This window comes from Ammospiza caudacuta, chromosome 1 (genome assembly GCF_027887145.1).
Source record: "Ammospiza caudacuta isolate bAmmCau1 chromosome 1, bAmmCau1.pri, whole genome shotgun sequence".
Taxonomy (NCBI): Eukaryota; Metazoa; Chordata; class Aves; order Passeriformes; family Passerellidae; genus Ammospiza; species Ammospiza caudacuta.
In genome coordinates, this window is record NC_080593.1 from 95,374,392 (window position 1) to 95,398,261 (window position 23,870).

A 23,870-nucleotide genomic window follows, 5' to 3' on the forward strand; every position below is an offset into this window, starting at 1 on the left:
CAGTCACATGTTCACTTCTCTCCTGCGGACAATGTTAACACGGGCTGCAGAGTCAGGATGTCAGCTGTGCTGGGTTTTTGTCAAAAAATACCTGTGCACTGTCAGTTGGGGTACTGCAAGAGCCAGAACATTTTCACACCTAGGGGCCGAGAAAAGATGTTTTGCTGGTAATGCAGCAGAAAGGTTCATCTCTAACAGTTGTTTACTGTTCTTGGGTTTGACACTTTTTCAGTGAATATTTCTGAGATGCTCTCTAATAGCTTTCATTTTATAATATATTTCACTCAAATACCTTCGAGACAATGGGAGAAGATAAATAGGATTTAACTGATTTTTTTTAAAAAAACTTTTTTTACCTATCTAACACACTCTGAATATCCTCTTGTTCCTGGGTTACTGCAGACATCCATCCTTGTGTTTGATGAACCAGATTTGGACACTGCTTCAGGCCTAACTTCTTATTTTTAATTTTGTTTAAACAACCATAAGCATCATGCAAATGCAGCAATGCAGGTTTACATAGCCATGGTTGGTGGGATATTCTGCAAAAGGACTGGTGCCTTTCCTCTGTGTATCATGACATCAGGTAACTTCTACACTACAGGATGGTTTGGAACCATGCAATGGTCTCCCAGATGTGCTCCACCCACACAGCTGCCACCCCTTCTGCATCTCTTCTTGTGGATAAAAAGTGCAAATCACCAGGTCCACTGCCGTCCTCAGTCCTCTATAGGCCCCTGAGGAGGATTCAGGACTGAGGATTTCTAATTATGAGGCAATCATTTTGATCTTCATTCATTGCAAACTGCCAAATGGAGACCTCTGATATGAGAAGTTCAATGTATGAGGTTGAAAGACATTTTTTACCTGAAAAAAAAGCTCAAAATAGTTCTCATCTTTTCTTCCTGGCTAGTGGATTCTTATTTTGCATCTTTTTTTAAATGGCTTTGGTTTGGGTTTTTTTCCACCTGTTAATTATTGGACATCATTCTATACCTAGCTGCTGGTTTTTGCATCTCTATTGTACTTTCACAATAGATAATCAGATGCTTAGTATCTTTTTCTGGTATATTGGTATCCTGATATATGAACTCAGATTTTATCAATCTGCTGGAATATGGAAGTGCTCTCATTAGCTGGGAAGAAAACAGGATTGCTGTTGTACACTTCTGTTGTAACCCTTCAGAAGGACCTCATGTGGTGGCATTTGAAAATTACCAGTCTGCTGGGGCCAGACACTGACATTGTTCAATGGATTTTAAGGAGGTGAACTGAGGATTAAGGCTGCAGTATCAACACTGTGTTTTTGACTTAAACCACATCCTTTTCTTGAAAAACAGAGTGAAATATTTGCACCTGTGTACCATGTGGCTAAAATAAGTGCTTAAAGGTGAGTAAATTTGCACTCAGTTTAGATGAGATAAAGACGATGAATGGGCTGTGAAGGCATTGATATTGACAGCTGTCAATATCAGACTACTACTTTTCAGACTACTCTGGAAATCCGCTTGAACACTTTTTCTAAAAGAGACGTGCTCTTGTGCTTGGTGTCCAAAGTACCTATTTTTGATTTTGTCCCTTGAGTGTTGTTGTGGCTCCTCTTTGATTCCTGAGATCAGGAGCTGCTTACATCCGTGTGCCTGCTGGATGCTGTTTGCAGTGGAGCTGTAGAAAACCTGTCTGGGTTCAAAGCAGGTAACACCTGCTCTTTAATTTGTTAGTTCCAGGTATTCTGGAGGCTGTTGAACCTCACTATGTTCCCAGGTGTGTGTGTAGGTCCTTGTACTGCTCTTCACAGTTTCATCTTCTGTTGCCACACCACGGCTTGTGCAGCTGGTGTGGTGATGGTTGCTCTGCCCCATAGGACCAGGGTGGGATTGGCAGAGGAAATAACAAGTCACAGCCCTGCCTGTGCTTGTCTGACTTGGATGTGATTCACATCCGGGTTTCCTAGGTATGGTTTCAGGGTTAATGTGCACAGAGTGAAAGGCAGTTGCTTGAAATTGAAAATATTGACCCAGAGCGTATTTTTGTGTCTTGTCTTTACTTGTTTTGCAAATTCCTTGTGGTTCTAGGAGGATTCCTGATCATGGCAGTATCTTAGAAGTACCTACAAAGTAAAAGGTCACTCAAATATCTTTTCTGCTCCCTCTGCCCCTATGCACAGGGCACCTGAGATTTTTTTTTCAGTTTGCAGTGTAATTGCAAACCTCTTGAATCTTGCACACGGTTGTCTGACCTGTTTTTTGTTCAGGTTTGTTAACCAAATGAATGCTGTCATTTTAACAGCTTGCTCCCAAATGCCTTCAGCCTCTGTGACTTGTATGGGCACAGTAATGTAATCCCTCATTTGCTTCCTATTACATGCTTGAAATTACATCCTCAGCATAGGGGAGTACTGTATGGACTAGTGAAAGCTGACTAGTAGCACACTGTAGGTCCATAAATTATCTTTATCTATTACATTCTGAGCTGAATATGAGAACCCCAGTGTGGTCAGGAACATTTAAAGGTGAGATATTCTCTGTATTAACCCAGTTTGTAAGAACATAGGGCAGGGTGCTGGTAACACCAAAGTCATGAGTCCCAGTGTAGGCCATTGGCTTGAGTTGGGCTCAGTGGTCCTTGTGGATCCCTTTTAACTCAGAATATTTTGTGAAATCTGTGAAACTTCTCCATAAACAAAAGTGGTTTTAAAAAGCCTTTCATAAAAGAAGAGGAAGCACATAAAAAAGAGCATGGAACTGTAATGGGGAATGGAGCAAATTTTTGAGATGGAATTCAGTGGTTTTTGTACTTGGTATTTAAAGATTCAAAATAGACTGAATTAGTTTCTTCAAAGTTCTGCATAATGTGTTTGAGGTGTCTCAGACCTTTTTAAAAGTGCCTTGGTCTGCCTTGGGTTTTAGTGATGAGAATCCTTTTGTTTGCAACTTCTTTTGAAGTTTTCTTTTGGTGACAGCAGCAGTAGCACTGTGCTGTTGAAGCTGAGAGGAACAGAAAACTGTCCTTGGAAACTCTAGCCCTCTCTTTTTCCATCACTCTGTCATAATTTTTTTCTTTCTTACACCTTAAATAAGATTTTGACACATGCATGGGAATTTTGTTGAAACTATGAAGTAGAGGATATTGTGAGTCTTGCACTTTAGAAACTGCATGTAAAAAATCTGGAGAAATTAAAATTAAACTGAGAAAACAAGATGTAATAGAAAGCTGGATGTAATGATTGCGATTTTCTTGATGTTTAAAGGAGTTATTTTATTTAACTGAAAATTAATGATAACATTTGAATCCTTCTCTTGGCTAGTGGGGACTGAAGAACAAATTGGTCTAGGAGTTCCTGGAATGTTTACAAGAGTTTGGAGCTGTATAGATAGCACGAGCCCATCTTCAGTCTGGCATAACCTTGTTCTGAATGGTGGCTGTAGTTTTGTTTGAGGAGTACAAATCTGCCAGTATGACATGGTTAAAATTGACTATTCAGCCTCAGTGCCAGGGGCCTGGTGCTTGCTAGTGTGAATTTGAGTTTCTGTATGAAAAGAAAGGTGTTTAGGAAATCTGCAGATTTAGGAAGAACTAATGATCTAGTTCAAGAATATGTTTGAACATAGTTGTTAATGCAGGTCCAGGAGATATCAGCTCACCTGAAGAGGGCCAGCTGCCATTCCATTAATTCCTGCTGCTAATAAGTGTGGTCCACAGCATCTCATCTGTTTGACTGTGTTAAGCTGTCTGTGTAGAAATTCCTCTCCATGAAGAGGAGCTAAAAATTTTGATGCTGATTGAGGTGTCTGATAAGAAGCAGCAAGGAATTTCTCCAGAATTTATGACAGCAACATTGTTAATCTGGGATGCAGAATACAAAAATTACTGGGAAATTATTACTTTTAAAATTGACTTTCATCCTGCCCTGCTGATTGCAGCAATATTTGGTATTTAGAGAAGAATCCCTGCATTTGACAGACTTACTGATACTTGTCTCAGTTCTGTTAGTGTCACAGTTTTGAAGGAGCACATATTAATGTTTTAAAGAATTTTCTTACTTTTCCCCTGAACTCTGTGGAAAATCAGTTATTTCTGAGAAGAGATAATATATAGATTGTCCTGAAGGTTTACTATAGCCTGAACATCATACATACATTTTATGAATATTAAATGAAAGGTAGCCTTGCGTGGTAGAGTTCAGGGGAATATCATTGCAGAAATGGAAAATCAGGAATGTTTTGCAGAGTTCTTCAGCTGAGACTGGAGCAGTATGATCTATTGCTATGGATTTAGATTATCCAGATTGTTACTGCCTTCAACAATATACTCTTTTTCTGTTATTTCAAAATGAAGGTTTATTGCCAGTCAAATCTAGTTTTATCCACTAGAAACTCGCGTCTGTCTTTTGAGGTGGTGCCTGTTGTTTATCTTAGTTTTGTAGATGTGGCATGGGGGAAGAATCAATAACCATGCCCCCAGTGCTGCTGGGTTTTGTGGAGGGAAGGTAATGTGCTGTGGGCAGGAATGAATGACAGAAGGAACTGGAGAAATGTCTGTGCTGCCAAAGCAGCTGCTCATGCTCTCAGTCTGTGTTGTCTTGCTGCAGCTTTTGATACCTGTGTGGCACTTTTCTGACAAGAGAGGGAATTTTAGCTCTTTTCACTTGTGCTATTGGAATGGAGTTAAACATAATAGCTAAATATATATAATAAGAAAAAGGAATAGATTGTAAAAGGCAGGAATGAAAGCACAGACAGTATGAATCTATGCTTCACTCTGGATTTCTTTAATTCTCATTGAGACATAACACTTCCTGAACAATCATTTTATCTCTGATGAAAAGTTTTAACTTTTCTTTGTGGTTTTGTCACTTAGAAAATTAAGTCATTGAGTAATAGCTTTGTGGTTAAAGGAAAAGAAACAAATCCTTCCTAACTAGTATGCAAAAATGGCAATGTAGTTAAAAAGCTGGCTTGAATACTCTGGAGTACAACTTTCCATTTCCAAGGCCTATGATTCCTTGAGGACTTAGCTGCTTCTCTAAATGTAATATGCCTCACTGCACTTTTTAACCTGGCCTGACACTGTAGTACTTGCAGAGCATAGCCCACTCTACTTAAATATTAAGGATTTCTTAATATTGCCCAAGTAAATAAAGATCATCTAAGTAGGCACTGATGGCAACGAAGTACAAGTAGCCTCTTCTTGCACTAATGGGTGTATATATAACATTTTTGATATTGCTCTTCATTTGCTGCAAATATTTTAATACCTACTGGTTATTTGTATAGTTGCCTATCAAAGTTTCAAAATGCTGTGTAATATGGACACTGTGGTGTGCCATGGTGGATAATGGGAAAACAGGTGAACTGAGTCATAAGGCACCAGGTGACAGCTACAGTGGAAAGTTGGCCAAAAATATCTTCTAAAACTGAGACAGATTATAATGCAATTCTATTTTTTATCTGGTCTGAGTCAAGAGCAGCTGTATCTATACATATTAATGTATACAGAGCTGTAGTGTATGTGCACATCTTATTTTGAAACTGCTTTATGAAATAATAGAAGGGGTTCTAGTCTGTCAGCAGCTGTTATGATGCAGTAGCTGCTGGTTTGCTCCTTAGGTATTTTATGGTATTTTGGAACATGAGTAGTCAAGGAGATGTTTTTTGGGGGAGACAGTTTTTTGTGATTTTAGGCCTATATAATATTTATTTCATGCTAAAATCAGGTACTATCTACTCTCCTGGGAACTGATACTGTAAAAGAAATCTATTTTCCCCATCACTTCTGAAATTGCATTGAGTATTCAGCCTGAAGGAGCTAGGTAGAATTATGTTTACTCTGTTATGTACAAAGGGCCTTTATTTTATACCCAGCATAAAACACACTATAACTGTTGGTAAAGAATTTCCTCTGGCGCAGCTCAGGCAGTGTAAGGGAATGTGTTTTTACTTTTTCTCTTCATTGGTTGCAAGGATGGAGACAGTTATATTTTTTAGGACCCTAGAAAAAGGGAATCAAGCAATTGACCAAGTTTTGGCCTTTTATTTTTTTTTTTTTTTAATATACGGCTTGGTTTGAAGCATCTGGATCATTGATTGTTCTTTTGCAGTGATATGTCTTGTACTGATTTTGGTAATACAAGTATTATATGTGCCAGCAATAATGTGTTGAGTAGATTCTTCCAAAAAATAAAGCAAAAGAAGTCTTTTGAAAGTTTGCATTTTGGCTGAGAAGGCATGCCAAGCAGAATTATATCCAACCATACACTGTCATGTTTTAGGCTGATGCATCACAGAACTTTGCTGTCAACATCTTGGAGCTGGCATCTGTCAGCACCAGCATTGTGCCTTATGCAGGGAGCAGACAGCACAGCTGCTGTGTAGTTCTTTCCAGTGATTTAAGTCAAACCAAAATGTCTCAGAGTTCAGTCTTTCTAACTTCCCTGAGACTGCCCAAACCCTGTTTTCAAAGTAAGGGATGCAAACATCTCCCCGGTAAGAGCTTGGAGTGACAGCACATTTCCCAGACACAGCTGAGTGTCGGCTGGATGGTGTTTTGCTGCTGCTGCTCCTGATGCCTTGCAGCAGGTTACACACTCTCAGCTGTTTCCCAAGAAGAACAAGAGCATAAAGAGCAGCAATCCCTCCCCTCCTGTACCACCAGCTTTACCACAAACTAAACATGATGAAATACAATTAAAGATGGAGCTAACAAGCACTGTCTTTACCAAGCCTAGAGCAACAGCTCTGATCAGCAGTTCAGCTGTCCCCTTCATTTGGGATAACCCTGAACTTTTGATCATCTAAATGTACTAATTTTGTCTCATCCATGATGGCACAGTTTTTAGTGTTTTGCTTTGCCTCTGGGATTGACTTACCCTGCTGTAGCAGATGTCCTCTTCTGCTTTTTTTCAGAGTTGACTGCTCGTCTCCATTTCTCTGTACAACAAAGATGTAGTTGATTTGCTGCTCACTGTAGAGCAAGTAAAAATAGGATGGAGAACCTGACTCCAATATGCAGCCTACAGAATCAGTGGCCTCTAAATGCAGGTGGTCCTGTCAGCCATCATAGACCTTAGTCCATGTCCCTTGTCTGAGTGGACAGCATTTCAAACTGCACAACTGACAGATTATGTCTCTGGGGACAGGACTTAAGTTGATTGTGCTGATCATGAAGTTGTTTACCCAAAGCAAGTTGTCTCCCAGTATAGCCACTACTGATTTCTGGCTGGGTCCCTCCATGTTCCCAAGGGATGCTAGTTAAGCCAGACTGAGGTGAGCATCTGCTAAAACTGACTTTCCTCCTCAGCTCTGAGAGGTACCAAGCTGATGGGTTTTCTGCATGGGACACACTCAGGTCCTTGGTGCCTTGAGGGAGTGCAGAATCCTTTCACTTTTGCATGTCCTTCCTGCTTCAGGAAGGACCTGCACTGTTCCTCTGAGGCAGTTTCTCTGTCTCTGCTTTTCCCAGTTCTTGTCAGCTGCTGTGTGACACCAGTAGGCTTGCTAGGTCCATCTTTCATTTCCTTCTGAAAATTCTTGCTGTCTTGCTTCAACATCTTTTGAGTTTATGTGCCTTAAGTTTGCACTCCACTGTTCTATAGGGAACTTAACAGACTTAATCTGCCTACTTTCTGACACCTTCCCTATTGTTATTAATAAGGGGAAATAAGAGAAATTTGAAAGTGTGCTATGTTTCTGATAGCAGAGATGGTAATTTTTCATGAACAGATTGTATAGCAGCCTTCTCAAATATGTCAGAGTTAAAAATTGTATTTCTCAAAACATCACACAAAGTCTTCCAAATGAGCATGTACTTGAATAGAGCAATATGTATCCTTCAAAAAGCATAGGCATAAAACATTTCTCTTTTATTCCTTCCTCAACTCTTAGTCAACTCTTTACAGTAATATTTAATATTGTATCAGTCATTTCATATCCATCTTTCAACAGCTGACTGCTTGTGCAGTTTACTGTCTGCATTGCTGTAAGCATGTGAATATGTTTCTCTTGAGTACTAAAGTAAAACATTTTTAAAACAAGAGTTATTTTTTCTTCAGTAGAAATATAAATATTTAAAACTCAATGTTTCACAGCTTATGTTTTCCTCAGACTTTTCTAGGTAGGGAATTATATGTTTTAACTTCTGGCAAGTTAAGCACCAAAGCTGTTGATTTATCTCTAATTACACCAGGTAGCTAACTGGCAAATTTCTTTCAGAAATAGCTAAGTCCTTGTGCTTTAAACAGTCAAGTACAGGAATTGGTTAATGACTTGAAGCTCTAGCTCACTTGCCTTTCCTGTATAAGGAGAAATATTTGTGTACTATCTTCTGATCTCTTGGTTCACTAAGTCAACATGGAATATGTCAATAGAAATTAAGTTAAATATGAGGAGGAAAGGTGGAAACTTAAAAGTCTGTTATGGTTTAAGATATCTCTATTGTTTAAATGTCTTTTCTACCTCTCCAACTGACATAGATTAAAACAGACTCAAAAGAAAAATCATGATTTTTCTGAGAGCATTTTTCCTTAATATTTTGCAAAACCACATATGTGTAGCATAGATAACAAAACCACATGTATTCATTAAGAATGCAATTACGAAGTTTGAAGAGTGTTTCTATTTGAGAGCTGTCAAAGAAAGACTAATCTCAGTAAATGTTTGTTTTGCAGAACACTGAAACCAAGGTGGAGGAAGCAGCTAAGGAGAGCCCAAAAGCAGCCAAACTAACACAACAGTCGTCAGAGGACAATGAAGTGTTTGGTGAGTTACTGCAAAAACTTGAAAATGTTATTTGATGTGTTGGCACAAAGGGAATTCTCACAAAGACACAGTGATCTACTTAATGTACAGCATTTGAGTGCATGCTGCACAGTCCCACAAAGACCTCGAGAGATGGAGTAAAAGGACCAAGTAAAAAACAAAGAGGGATCAGCAGTCTAAAACAAATCATCTCTGAGGAGAAGAAATATTGAATCCAAGTGTTCAACAGCAGGAAAGGTTTATGCAGTAAGGGAAAATAAACTTTTCTCCATCTATAATGGAGAGGATAAGCAATGAATTCTTAAAACTGCAGAAAGAAAGATGTGATCAAATGTCAGGAAGGGAAATACAGAAACAAATACTAAAGCATCTGGGAAGTGTGGAGATTCATCATTGCAGGCCTTGAAAAACAGGTTAGACAAGTAACTGTCTAAACTGATGTAATCATCTTGTGCCAGAAGGATAGACTGGGTGACCTTTGAGAATTCTTGGAGGCCTCAATTTTAAATGAGCTTCTCTTGGTGTTTTTCTGTGAATCCTTTCCCTGCTCTCCATATAGGTCTTGCTGATATTTTTATTATTTGATCTGAAAGCTACATTTGACCTTTTCTTCTGCATTGAGTTTTGGAAAAGAGACAGGAAATTATAGAATTGGCTGAGTTGGAAGGAACCCATCAGGATCATTGAGTCCAGCTCCAGGGCCTGCACAGAGCACCCCAAAAATCACAGCCTGTGCCTAAGATTATTGTCCAGACAGTTCTTGAGCTCTGTCAGGCTTGGTGCTGTGAGCACTTCCCTTCAGCACCCATTCCAGTGCCCAAACACCTGCTGTGTGAAGAACATTTTCCTGATAAGGGAAACCTTATTGTTACAATTTAAGGTTTATTTTATGCTAATAGAACTCCAATGAAGAAGCAGTAGTCTAACATTAATGCAGGAGAGGTTAAGGCAAGGCTGATCATGTGGATGTTACTAAGGCTGACTAGCTTGAAAACTTTTGGATGAGTGAAGTATTTTTGAATACAGCAAGGATTTTTTTTCTTTCAAGGTACAAAAGGAATGGAGCATGAAGAATTAATAATTAGTCTTTCTTACTAATAATGGAAACCATTTAAAATCATCTTTTCTCAGTGAGATAATGCAGTGTGATTGGCATATGAACCTGAATTCCTGGTACAAATATTTCCAACACTGATCATACAGTGCCAGCGGCTGATGAATCCACAAGTGGACTTTAGAACTATCTTTCAACTTTACTAAGTGGGTGCTGAGACTATTACCTCATTTCTTTGCCATTTGCTCTGCCAGTTATTTGCAGTAGATCCAGTATTACTGGTTGCAAAGCCACATGGCATGGTGTAATGTGCACCTCAAACTGTGTACTTTCTCAGTGCAGATCTCTCATTTTTCTTTCTGTGAAAAGGGTGGAGACAGCAAAGCAGAGACATCTCCATCTCCCTCTTTCTACCAGCAAAATCTCACGCATTTAAACCTTCTGTGTATTTGGATCACTGCTCCTGTGTACCAGTGGGCTAACCCAGTAGTTACTTAAGTCTATGGTCCATATGGAAACTGTGTGTTTAAAGATGGGAATTAAGCATGAAGTTCATTGTTGGTAGGTTTAAACTCACCATCCAGTGATCCATACCCTGGATCAACAAATTCCTTAACTAATTGAAGAAAGTCAACATGCACATGTTCTATGTGGTGTTTAAAGCTAATGATTTACTAACAAACTGCTAAATTTCCATGTTCCAAATCTGTGAACTGAGCTGCTTAACTAACATAAGACACTGATCAGCCTTTGATAACTCAACACAACCAGGAGGAAAATTTCTTTCCAGCTCCAAAACCAGTCAGATTACAGTATTTTATATCAACCTTCCTACCACTTTGCAAATTACAGTCTGGGGCTTTTTTGTTTTAAGATTAGGTCAAAATGGGGATAAAAAAAGAGGAAGTGTAGTGCAAATGGACTCTATAATTTTCTCTTACCCTGGTCAATTGAGTAAATCAAAGTGGACTGAAGGTGCAAATGAAGCCACCGTGGTAAGTAAGAATCAGGGAGAATATTTTGATAGATACAAGTTTCATGTTGTCTTGAGAATGACTGCTGTATATGCCTTTCCCTGCAGTTCTGGACAATGTCTTAAAATACTCTTACATCTTATAGGGATAAAGGATAAGCTTGAAGCAGTTTTCCCTAGGTGAGTTATTTGCTGTTCTGTGACTTAAATGGTTACAGAGCCTGCTCAGTTACTCTCCCTCTGGCTTGATCTATTTCAAGCTATCCTTCATTTCTTTCTTTTTCCCTAGTGATGCTAATTATACCAAGCATCAAGTATGCACCAATAGTTGGCTAATTTATAGCTCCAGCTTTGACTAGAATCCCTCTTCTGAAGAATTTTTAATAGCCTCCAGTCTCTTTGAGAGGGTGCACCTCAGCCTTCCCTTTTCACAGACATCACTATCTACCTGTGACTTATTTATTTTCCACAGAGATCCCTTCCCTCGCTTTCTCTGGGCAATGCCACCCCCTGCAGAAGGGTTGGCAGGGGCAGCAGAGGAGCCCTGAGCCCCCTTTGAGAGGGCAGCCCCCCTTTAGAGCCTTCCCTGCCCTGGTGTGGGGCAGCACAGCGGGCGCTGGAGGAGCCGTGATCCCGGGCCCCGCTGGCTGTCCCCTAGCACTGCTGGCCGTGCCCCGGCCCCGTTGGCTGTGCCCCGGCCCCGTTGGCTGTGCCCGGCCCCGTTGGCTGTGCCCTAGCCCTGCTGGCTGTCCCCTAGCACTGCTGGCTGTCCCCGGCCCCGCTGGCCGTGCCCCGGCCCTGCAGGTCGTGCCCGTCCCCGCTGGCTGTGCCCCGGCCCCGCTGGCTGTCCCTCGCCGCTGAAGCCACCCGGTGGCAGTAGCTGCCAGCCCCTGGCAGCCACCAGGGCGCCTGGACTGCCGGCTCCAGGTCTTTTTAGCAGAGGAGGCAGAAATCTCTTGGTTTGCTCTTGTCTCCTCACGCTCCAGGGTTAGCGGTGGCGTGGACCAGGTGACAATAATGACTTTGCAGGACAAGGGAACTTTCTCTGCTGTGGACAGCATGGAATAGATGCAATTGCTAAGGGTTGTTATGCAGAATATACCTGATGAACTCTGCCATTTGAATAGGGTTTTTTTGAAAATACTTCCTTTCAGAGTAAATGTGGTTTCTGCAGTCCCAATCATCTGCTCCAATTTTGGAAGCAAACACATTAATTATTGATTGAAAATATCACAATGGTAAGGAACTGAGTGTGGGGCTCTCCTTCAAGTCTGCTAGACCTGGTCACATTCTTTGTAGATTCAAGCAAGGTTTCATCCACTACTGTAAAGGGACACCTGTGAACACACCTAAATGCCTTCGTTTTCTTGTTGTTATTCTCCGTATGGGTTAAATTTGGGAATTACCATTCCAGAAGGCTCTTCTGCATTTCTCTTTAATATTTATTTTTAGACTGGGGTATAGATGAAATTACCTTGCCAACGATGAAGCCACATTGTACCAGCTGCTTTATGAAACAAACAAGTCAGGTGTGTCTTATGTTTCACAGAACTAAATCTCAAAGGCAATGAACTTTTTATACAGGAGGGTGGAGTGGAGAAATGGAGCAGAGGGTAAGGGTATTGGGAGAGAAAAGACATCGCAGTGATGGCATTTGCAACTATGCAATTCTGAATTGACAAGAGTTAGATTTGTTTGCCCTTTGAAAGGATTTTCTTGTGGCACCCAACAGAGTTCTGTTGTCTGATATATACTGAATATGCATCTGTGATGTGGAGCTAGAACGTCTTGCTCACTGCAAACTTCTGTTGAACTTGCACGTAGTCAACATGGTCTCTGTTGCAGCTAGTATTACTCAGAAAAGGATTCTACATTACATCTCAGTCCAGGGAAGAGAAGAAATTTGCTGGCTATGGTGCTGTGCATTTAAAGAAATGGGTCAGGAGGGGACTCTTAGCCTTACTTACAGAGAATATTTTTGGAAGTTTATTTGCTCCAATGCTACCCTACAATGGTCAGGCCTGGAGCAGGGGGGAAAGCTGCCTGTCATTCTGACCACTGGAAGGACTGGAGCTTCCTTTCTTTGCTGCAACCCCTATTACATTTACCTGGAAAATTAAAAATGCTGATTTTTAATTATACTTTCTTTTTTTATCCATAGGGTTGAATTAGCATAAAATTGCAAGCAAGATTTTTTTTGTAGGGAGAATTGTTGCATAGTGGGTATTCCCCAATCTGATGACAATGAAAATCAAAGTGTGGTAACTTTTTGTTAGAATCATAGAATATTTTGAATCAGAAAGCACCTTTGAAGGCCATCTAGTCCTAACCCCCTGCCATGGGCAAGGAAACCTTGAATTAAATTGGGTTCCTCAGAACCCTGTGCAATGTGACCTTGACTCTTTCTAGGGATGGGGCATCCACCACATCTGTGGGTAACCTGCTCCAGTGTTTTACTACCCTCGTAGTAAAAAGCATCTTACTTGGAAAGACAGAGTAAGGCTTTGTCTTTTCAAACCCAAAAGTTTCCTTTTCTATCTGGTAGATCAGGTCTAAAATTGTATCTGGATGTGGCCATTTTTCTTTTGGCTTAGAGCTTTCCAGGGATCCATGCTGTGCGCCTGGAGTTGTACTGTGAGGTGTTGGGTTTTATTGTTGTTTGGGTTTGGTAATGGGGTTTTGTGCTTTGGTTATTTGTCATTGGTGGGGGTTTTTTGTTTGACTGGTTTTCGGTTTGTTTGTTCTTTGCATTTTTTGACTAAAAAGAGGTGAAATGAACACTTTTTTTCCCTCTAAAAGGAGAGATCCTATTGTAGAGCTTTTTCAGCACCATATGCCATCCTGCTGTTTCAAATTGCAGAATTGGGTACGTCCTGAGGTGTCTTTTTGTGTGCAGAGCTCAGAGATACAGCAAGAAAATGTGCATTCAGCACAATTCCATGGTGACCTTGCCTCACCCTGATTCTTGCTTATGCTGATGCCTGCTGCTGTGTCCCACACAGAATGTCCTGTGGGGATTTGTGTGAACCCACACAGGATTGAAGGATTTCTGTCTCCATGGGACTTCATCTCAACTCTGTAGTGGTTTGACAGATGCAGTCACACTTGCTGTGGGTCTTCCTCACCGTGGTCCCACTGCATTCAAACATAGGAATTTTTTGAAGTGTGTATTGAATGCCAATTTGGGTTTTCTAGTTGGGCTGTTGTGTTTTGTTTTTTGTTTGTTTGGTTGGGGGTTTTTTGTTGTTGTTGGTGGGGTTTTTTTTTGTTTTGTTTTTGTTGTTTGGGGTTTTTTCTCAGCTAAGGATGTATTGATGGTTTATAAAGTGTGTCTTATAAAATGATAGAATTTGTATTCTGATCTTACTGAATATACTGACAAAGCTGGGAATGTAAATTATTGTATGTTACATCTGCATGGATGTCACTCTTTTCCTGTACCCGTTTTTGCTTTTTGATTCTTGCTTAAGAAAGGGAGGGAGCAGAATGTGAAGGGAGGAGCTGGAAGGCACAAGGCCTTTATCAGGAGGTGATGGAGTCCTGTCAGGAGCTGGCTAAAAGCTGAGGGTTATTGCAGTTCAGTGACCTTACTGGGAAGCTTCTTTCATTGTAAACACAATCAATTGTGGAACATGAGCTATGACTTTAATGCAAAATAATGGCAAGCTTACACAAAAAAAAAATCAATCTGGTGTGACAGCAAATGGTTTTCAAATAGGTGTTATTACCGTGTTGCAGTTATTTCCTCTTGCCTGAGAGGCAAATGGGAGAATTTAGTGTCCTGTCAGTTTTCATTATAAGCTAAGTAATGGTTCTGGTTTTCCAGCTATCCATTTATTTCCACTTTCCTTAACCTTCTTTCCTTTTCCCAGTTTCTTGCAAGACTTGGTCTGTCTGCTTTCATCCAGAGACCACTGGTTTATCAAAATTACAACAGCAACCCTGGATTAGCTTTCTGAGGTGGAAAGAATTTACATTTTAATAAGATTTACATTTTAATAAAAAACCCATTTGCTATTTTTTGTAAAAGTTGTTGTGTCTCAGAGGTACAGCTCACAGCTTTCCCTTTTCTGGCATGCTATTTCATGCTTACCTGCAGATTGTTTTTTTTTAGGGAAAGGGCTGAATCTTGTGTATCTTACATATCATAAAGTGGTTTCTGCAAACTGTGTGTAGTTTTTACATATGGACAAGTGAAGCTGAGAGAAGTTCTGTGGTGGGAAGTGACATGTAGGAGTCCAGAGGCAGCAGCTGGCCAGCTGGTAGGATTCTTCATTATTTTAAAGTTTGAAGGTTTTCATAAAATATAAATATTTGCAACTTCTATATTAGTTCTGTGGTTGGTTTGGTTATGGTTCATCTTCATGTTTTTTTCTTTGCTTAAAAGTAGAATTCAAACATTATTTATTTCCTGGCAGCAATTTGATGCTTTAGACAGTAACGGTAGCTCTTGGACATCTAATTAGTTAATATGCCATTAATTAATTAATGTAGTGTTTTACAGTATCATCATCTAAATCTTTAAGGTTACTTTTAGCATGCCATTGAGGCTTGCTGCAAAATTAGTGCACAAGCACTTAAAGGCATTTTAACAACTCTGATTTGGTACAATTTTTCTTTTTTTTTCTTGTGTGCACCACATGCCAAAAACATACATAACAGGGGTCTGGGTTTTTCTAATGTCATAGGGACTGGATTTGTTACTTGGGTCATTAGCATAGGCGTGGAGCTGAGACAGTGATGCCTGCTGTATTTTTAGCAGTGGTGGGCTGTGCTTGCTGTAATTAATCAGCACATTAACAATAAATTACTTATTCATTATTTTAATGCCTGCTATACAGTGTACAGGAGCTGGTGATTTCTTTCCCCCTTGTTTATTCAGTATGAGTGAGTCTGTGTGCAAGATGGGGGGAAGCACAATAGGCATTTACCATCCTATTGTTATCCAGAGCAAGCATTGTATCCAAATGTGAAAGTGAGGATCTGCAAGTGTGGTCTAATATCACATGCTGCTGGGTGGTGATACCAGGCTTTTGGCTAATCAGCTAGCCATAAAACAAATTACTGCTTTCCCAGTGGATTTTGTCATCTTTGTCCTGTTGGCAGGCTGCAGCCCAAGAGAGTATTCTGTGTGCACAGAAGTCCACAGTGTTCTCTGTCACTGATTCTTATGTACCATCCAGAGTGTTCTCTGTGACTGATTCTTATGTACCATCCAGTTGGGTTAAGGCAGGATTTTATCTGTAAATGAATTAAAAGTGCTTCTGAAAGATCCTTATTTTTGAGAAAGGAGTTGAAATGTTGCTGTTGTCCCATTTCCAATTTTTTTGAGGCTGAATAACCACTCAGTTCTGGTTTGAGTGAAAGAAGAAGCAGAATAGTTCTCTGTGGGCCAACCACTCTTCTGTCGGGTTAGCTGAAACAGATGTTGTCATTAAACTTTAATTACAACATGACTCACTTTTTAGTGCAGTGGCTAGAAGAGAAATAGAAGGAGGTTTTGTGCTATACATTAGGAGAATATGAAAACAGCAGCTAAGATTGATAATACTTCTGTGTCCTTAAAAAAAATAATACAAAGGTCATCAACTTGGACTTCCTGCACAATACAAAAGATGAAATTTCATTATGTAGTTTCTAGATAAAATCCTTAATAGGTGATTTGAGCCAGAATAATGTCCTATGGCAAAAATTTTACTAAAATATGGGTTCTTCTCAGATTTTAAGCACTGGATTCTTCTCAAACTTTAAATAGTCAGTTTGCCTGGTTAGAAGCATTTTATTGATGGTCTGGACCTCACAATTACCTCTGGTTGTGTGTCTGACCCCCGTTAGGCTGCCCATAGCACACATCATGAAAGACATATCCAAACACAGATTTTTCTTCTCTGAATGCAGAAGACAGAAACCAGGGGGAAAAAGGGGATACAGAGGTAAACATCTTGCCCTCAGAAATACAGTAGGTCAATGCTAAGTTGATGCTTCACATCCTGTGTGCTGTTAAATGGGTTAAATTCCAATTCCTTGCTAGGACCTGATGGGCCTAAGAAATTCTGGGTTGTATTTCTTAATGGTACTTCCCACTCAAACCCCCCTTAAGTAATGGTAACTCATGATACTGTAATTAGCTCTACTGACTTTGCCAAAATTATAAAGATAGTCAATTGGGATCAAAAATCAAAAATCCGTTGGCTTGTCCTTCCAACATTAAAGGGTTGGTCTGGAGTTTGGAAAAACTTGGGGATATTATGTTCAGATTGATGCCCAAAGAGTATGGAGAGGCAGGGAGAGAGCCACTGGAGCTGTATCCTCTTGTCCAGCAGCAGTTCTGTGAAAATGTCAGCTTGGGGAGGAGAGCAGCAAAAAGCCCACTATTGAAGGATTATGAAACTAGAGAATGACAGCAATTGTAAACATCCCATGCAAGATGTTTTGGTGGCGACCCTGACAAATATTTTTATTCCTATGCTGGATTAATCTAAATTGTACTTCAGACTTATGTATGGCATCTGCAACTGCGTCCACAGGACTGAAAATTAATCTGATGGTGGTGGGGAATGAAAGCAAGAAGGAATACACAGGATTCAAATGAGTGAATGAAAACATGCAGGACTTGGCATCTGTCACTTTCCCCTTGGCACTCCCATGGCTGTACCCTGGAGCTCTGTGGAACTCCAGGCTCCAGTACCATGTCGGGCAGGAAATCCAATCCATACTTGAAGCTGCGGCTTTCTGCTACGCATTTGTTGGAGGAGGCTGGCTGTGCTTTGGCTTAACTCCTTCAAACACATGGCCTGGCAGCACTTGTGCAATAGCTCAGTTTTAGGGGTGAACAGTGGCCCTTTAAGTGCTGACAAGGAGGAACAGAGCAGAAATTCACCTCTGAGATAATCCATTTTTGATGAGGAAAATAGAAGTGAAAAGGGCCAGTATTTACTGGTGTGTACACACTGGTACTTGTACAGAAACATCCTGGTGGCGACAAGACTGCAGTCGCTCACAAGCCTTGCAGGGAGCAGGGAACAGCCATGATAATGCTGCTCTTTATTTCCAGTGCTGTTCAGAGCAGGCTCCCTCTCTAGAGCCTTCCCTATGCTTCCCTTCCCTGTTGCCAGTGAAAAGCTTGGCCTTCTCTTGTCCTTTTGATAGTCCCACTTCATTAGAAGGAACCATTCTTATACTGGATGCAAATATTCCATCAAAACAGAAACTTTGAATTAGTTTGAGTGATTTCTAGTAGCTGTCATCCTTTGTGATTATTTTTTTGCCTCTTTGGTGGTTCTTGCTATAGCATCTTAAAATTTCTGCTGTGCATCATATTAATCTGCTACAGGAGGACTGCAGTAAAAATCAGCATTCTAAAGACTAAACTCAGTCGTTTAAACACGTGCATGGACTGCAAAAAAAAAATCTAAATATGTTTATTTTAAGTGACTTCAATAGGAACAGTCTACAGATAAAAGAAATTCAAAGGAGTTCTCATTTCTGTTCTGAAATATCTGTAATAGGATTTTATTTTAACCTTGGTTTGTGGAAAAGTGAAAGAATGGGCTCTGAAACAAAAGTGATAGGTTTTGGAACATTTAACTAAGCCACCATGTTATGTAACAATGAAGAGACTTCATTTCATTGGATTCAGTGTAAACAAAATGAAAATATTGATGCTTCCAAAATAAATACTTGACATTTGACAGTATTTATTTCTTTGATATAAGCCTGCTTCCATGAATGTTTATAAGGATGTGGAGACTGTTTACCTTGATGGGACCTTCTGCTCCTTCAGCACAGCGGCTCTGCTGATTTTAACAGAGCCATGCAGTGGCTGTGCCCGAGTTCCTACCAAGGTTGTGGTTATGCCTGAGTTCCTGCCAGGGAAGATGCTGATCTGTGGTGCCTGAAGTCATCAGCTCAGCCAGCAGGTTTGGGGTGGCTATCTTTCACATCAGGCATTGATCATGCCACTGGGGCAGCTTCAGGCAGGCAGGTATTTCCATTTTCTGGTCTACTGATGTCTTGCAGCCCTAAGTCAGACAGGAGTAGCAGATAATTTTATTCCAAAAAAAATGGGCCAAGTTTTAATTGCAGTTTTGCAGTTTTGACATTCATTGCCATGACTGAACTGAATTTTTTGGAAAGCCTTTTTGGGCAGGATTTGGTGTAGACATGATAAATTTTTGCCACTTATTGCTTCACCTATTAATCAGGTCTAAAATGTATGCCATTTTTTAAGGTAAGGCTGTGGTAGGAGCAGGCAGTAATGATATTCTATTCTGTTTTACTTTTTCACTTTTTCAGGCTATCAGTTACTCTCTTTTACTTTTTCAGGCTATCTTTTTTTTGTGTACCATGTGCAGTCTTGTGTATAAACTGATTATCCTTAAAGTAGCCGCGAGACCTCTTGTTTGGTCTTCAGATTTTTTGCTGTAGTATCTTCATTCCTTCTGCATTTGTCAGCATGGGAAATCTATTACAAAATAGGAATAAGATGTGTGGATAACAATTACACAACAAGCCTGAGTGCCCTGATCAGCATTAAATAAAAATTCTGAAATTTTATTTATTTTGATTTATTTGCCAAAATTCCTTGCAATAATATTTCTGCTCTATTTCAGAATATATAATTTCCATATGAAGATCTGAAGGCAAATTTGTTTCAAGATTTATGCTTGAACTAAAACTCAAAATCAAAAAATGATAAAACCCCTGAAAAATGAGAGCTTCCCTCTTCCTTTCCACCAAATTTTACAGTTTTGCTTTGAGGGGTCAGTGGCTGGCCAACATCATCGTGAGCTGCACAGCCTACAGAGGGACAATAATAAGTGAAAATTATTAGAGGAACTTCACTAGATTTCAGTAGAATTGGCAACATGCATTAACACTTCAAAATATTATCCATATTTTGACCAAGATATTTTGGTGGTTGCGGGCTTAAAGTGAAAATCAGAAGACTGGGCAAAGTAACTGTTTGTCACTTTTCCCTCTGTGTTAAATTCCCCTAGGCTCCAGCAGAGAGCTGCGACTTCTGTTTTCATATGCCACCAACAATAAATCTGGCATCTATTTTAAAATCAGTGCTCACCTGCTTGTAGTCATTTGTATTTAGTGACCTGTTTTCATTATGTGGGCTGGAGTAATCAGTGAGATTAAATTGAGGAATTTTCTGAAAGTGAGAAGCCTGGGATTCAAGACTTCTAAATGCATTCATGCTTGGGATTGTTCTCTTTCCTTTTCAGATGCTCTCATTATTTCCATGCTGCACAGGGTTGTTTTGGTTTTTTGGTTTTTTTTTCTATGTTACTAAAGTATCATAATCCAAATGCAGACTCCCTCACAGCATTATTTCAGTCACTATCCATACTGCAGGAGCACCCAGTCCAGGACTGGACCTCACTGAGCCTATTGATGTATAAACATGAGACCATCGCAAGGCTGCTCTGCACCTGTTACTGCTGATTCCCATTTCTGAGGGCAGGCATTCCCTGCCAGTCAGACTGCTTTTACAACAAGCAGCATTTTGCTCTTCACTGTAAGACCAGGAACAAATTCCTCTAGATTTTGCAGGAATTGCTCTAGACTGTTCCTGCATCCTGTTCCATTTGGGTGAGCTCAGCAGCAGAATCCCAAGAGCAGAGTTATTCTCTGTGGATGTGCACTTCACCAGCAGCCTCTCTGAATGCTGCTGCTGCTCTTGGCAGGGTTACAGCTGCACTGCCACGCCTGGGGCAGTACAGCTCTGCTAGTGACTGCTGCTGAGGGCAAGCCTTTAAACCATTCCTCTCTTCAGCCCAACAATATTCTTATATTGACTTGTAATTTGTTGTTCAGTTTTGAATAATTATGAGGAGGGACAAATGTCTTTCTAGTTTCTGAGTTACATGTTTCCCACGCATGGATTATTTTTGTTTCATGTCTGAAAATGTTTCCTACATTTTGTTTCATGATTAAAAATGTCTCCTGCAGTGAAAATATGATTTTCTCTATTTTCTTAATTCTCATGTAAAAAGACCCTTTTTAGCTCTGTCTAAAGGTACCTATTAGAAGATTTCTGGGACTTACATGTTCTTGCAAATTAACATCAAGGTTCCATTATAAAAGAAAATAAGAAAAAGGAAGCTGTGGAGCAGGCCCCTCAAGAAAGCAGAAGTGAATGACTTGAAATCAGCATGTTATTTAAAATCACACACTGCTTTGGCTAGCCATTGTGACACCCGAGCACTGCTGGCAAGTCCAAATCCCTGGCTTTTCTAGTCAACTCCCTGTCTATTTTCAGAATATTATAATCATGTTCCTTATCAGGAATGAATTGTGGAAAAAGTCAGAATATAAGGTAGTTTGACATAGGGAGCTATTTAGAATTTAGAGCATTTTCTCCTCCATCTCTGTAAGTTTGCTTGTGTTGATATGTCTTTATATTGCAGTGTTGTGATTCAACACTGCAATATAAAGACATGTATTTTTTAAAGGCAAGATTCATAGTTCAAATATCCTGATTTAACTAAAAATATAACCCCTCTAATTTAGCAGATTCATTTTCATTGAGGGAGTATATAAGTACTTGGAACTTCTGGTATTTTTTATTTAGTTGTTTTGTTTGCTATTTTAATTAGAGAATGAAAAGGGATCTGGATGATCTCAGAATGTTGGAGGGCTGTAATTTTTTTATCTATAATGTTAAATTAAAAAATCTGTGCAAATAGTGTCATTTTCATCTGAGTGAAATATCCTAACATTTCTTCTTTGTAGAATTGCTAATGAGGTCATGTCTTTCTGAAAACTGCATTTAATTTTCATTAAGTGTAGGATTTTATAACATTTCAGATCTTCTTAACATGTTGTGGTTGCAATAGTGCATTTATTTTAAGGACATTATTTATACACAAAAATAAGGACCCATGCTAGTAAGCTGTGCCTTCCACAGGGGAGAAGATAAAATTAAAACTTGGATTAGAGGAGGAATTTTATAAAGTGTATTTATGTCCTTTTGTGCTGTGTACATTCATGTGTTTAATTCCTAGGCTGGTTTGTGTGTTAATTCAGAGAACAGTGATGTGCACACAGTGGAGATGCAAAGGCAATTTCCTTTTTGCTCTGAAGTGTGCAAGTTGGAAAGTGTTTATCATTTTCTGTAGAATTTAGCATATAGTACCAGTTGGAGTTCTTGCCTATATGCTGCTTGTGCTACTGTGGCGTGAATTAGAGGTGGTTTGTTTTCCTATTTGGGTTTTTTTTTTATGTTTACACATCTGTGGATAAGAGGCTGAGCATCTCATTTTTGAGATTACTGGTAAACAACTTAGTGTTTTCAACAAAACAATTCAAGAATCATTGAAGTGCATCACAAGGATGTGACTTGAATGGAATGTTATAAAACAAAATTCAAGAGGTAAGAAATAAATCTTGTATGGGAGAATGTAGAAGAGAACAGAATGGAATAACCTTATTCTTTCCTAATTACATTATCTTTGTGTGCAGCTTCTTAGCCTAGGGTTTTTGAGTGTAGGGATTTTCCTTCTGTTTTGGAGTGTAGTTTCTTGGGAGGCTTGTTTGGGGATTTTGGGGTGGTTTTTTTTTTTTGTTTTGGTGTTTAGGAGGTTTTTTTTGCTGTGAGGTGGGGTTTTTTTGTGTGTTTTGCCTTGGTTTTTTGGTTTACTGGTTTTTGTTTTGGGTTTATTTGTTTGGTTTTTGTTCATTTTGTTTGTTTTTCTTGGTTTTTTTTCCTCATGTGTTAGTATCTAGTTGTGCTAAGAGTGTTGGATCAAATGCACTTTTGGGTTTCTGCCTAAGGCTTTGGGGAGAGACAGATGGATCCGGGATTAGAAACACATCTGTATCTGTTTTGTCATTCTTAAAACTGCTTCACCAGTCAGCACACATAGTCTCAAGGCTGGAACTCTTAACTAAAGTGTTGCTTGTATCCTAACACCTTTTAAATTGGTCACTGAGTTCATCTGAAAAGGCAGAAGAGAAATTCCAGGTCTGTGAAAATACTTAATTTAAAATGTCCTGCCAGCAGTTCTACCTTGGCCTTTCTATGTGATAGCCAACATATCTCAGATGACCTCAACTCTCAGGGGAACATAAGAATAGAGGCATTCTCTGCATGCATGAGTGGCTGGAATAACACTGTGCTTAGTGATCAAATGAACAATCCCTTTGAGCGTTCGAGATAGTACCCCCTCTCACAGAGCATCGGAAAGCATTTCTTTAACAATTATGCAGCAACAAAGCACAATAGGGTCACTGGTTGCTATGATTTCTTTCTGAGGAGGAAAGTCAGAGTTTATGTTACCTTGTTGTTACTATCTCAAGCTGAACTCGTTTGGCAGTCGAGAAATGCAGCCTGATCTGTTGCCAGGTTTTAGTGGAATAGGGTGCTGCAGAAATAAATGTTTGAGATTTTTTGTGTTTTAACCTGCCTGGTGTTTGTTTTTTTTTTTTTTAATACCTCCCCCTACCCTCCCCCAGTCACTTGTCTGGTGTTCCTGGTTTTTCTTAAAGCAGTTTACAGATCCTCCTGTTGCAAACAAAACCTATACCACGGATTGTGCTTTTCTTATGCCCTGGGTCATTTCTCCAGCCCAGTTATCAATCCTTTTTACTGTGACTGATTCCTTCTGTGTGACTACACTGTTTTACTGCTGTTCTCTGCTTTTACTTACTACCAGACTTTTTTTTCCCCTGTGTTTTTCTCACCATATTTTCTTCTCTGCTGATCCATTGGTTTCTGCCAGACCTTCTTTAGCTGCCTTTGCATCCTTCCCTCTGCATGGTTCCTTCCTTTTCTTCCTTATCCTCTTCTCCTCTTCGTGGTCTTCCTTTACTGCCAGGGCTCACTACTTCAGCGGCTTTCTAGCGTCTTCTCTACCAACAAACACACAAAGTTGTCCTGGTGAGCTTCTTGATGATTAACCTGGTTGTTCCCACAAACATTCTAAACAATATTAGCCCATCTATCTCTTTTCTCTCATCCCTGATCATCAGGAAACAAAAAAAAAAGGTCCATATGCTAAGAGTCAATTTGAAGTAATTTAGATGTTTTCCTTTTTTGATTTTTAAATGTTGAACATGGGACACTGCAAGCCACATA

The 23,870-nt window shown here is 39.7% G+C and overlaps 1 protein-coding gene across 3 annotated transcripts in view; it reads left to right on the plus strand.

Moving 5' to 3' along the window:
* The window catches only part of MBP (myelin basic protein), an 86,917-nt gene that overhangs the window by 22,898 nt on the left and 40,149 nt on the right, over positions 1–23,870 (plus strand). For all 3 annotated transcript variants that reach the window (XM_058801568.1, XM_058801549.1, XM_058801558.1), the window contains exon 2: positions 8,666–8,756. In XM_058801568.1, the coding sequence (XP_058657551.1) occupies positions 8,666–8,756 (91 nt within the window). The remainder of the gene's footprint in view (positions 1–8,665; positions 8,757–23,870) is intronic.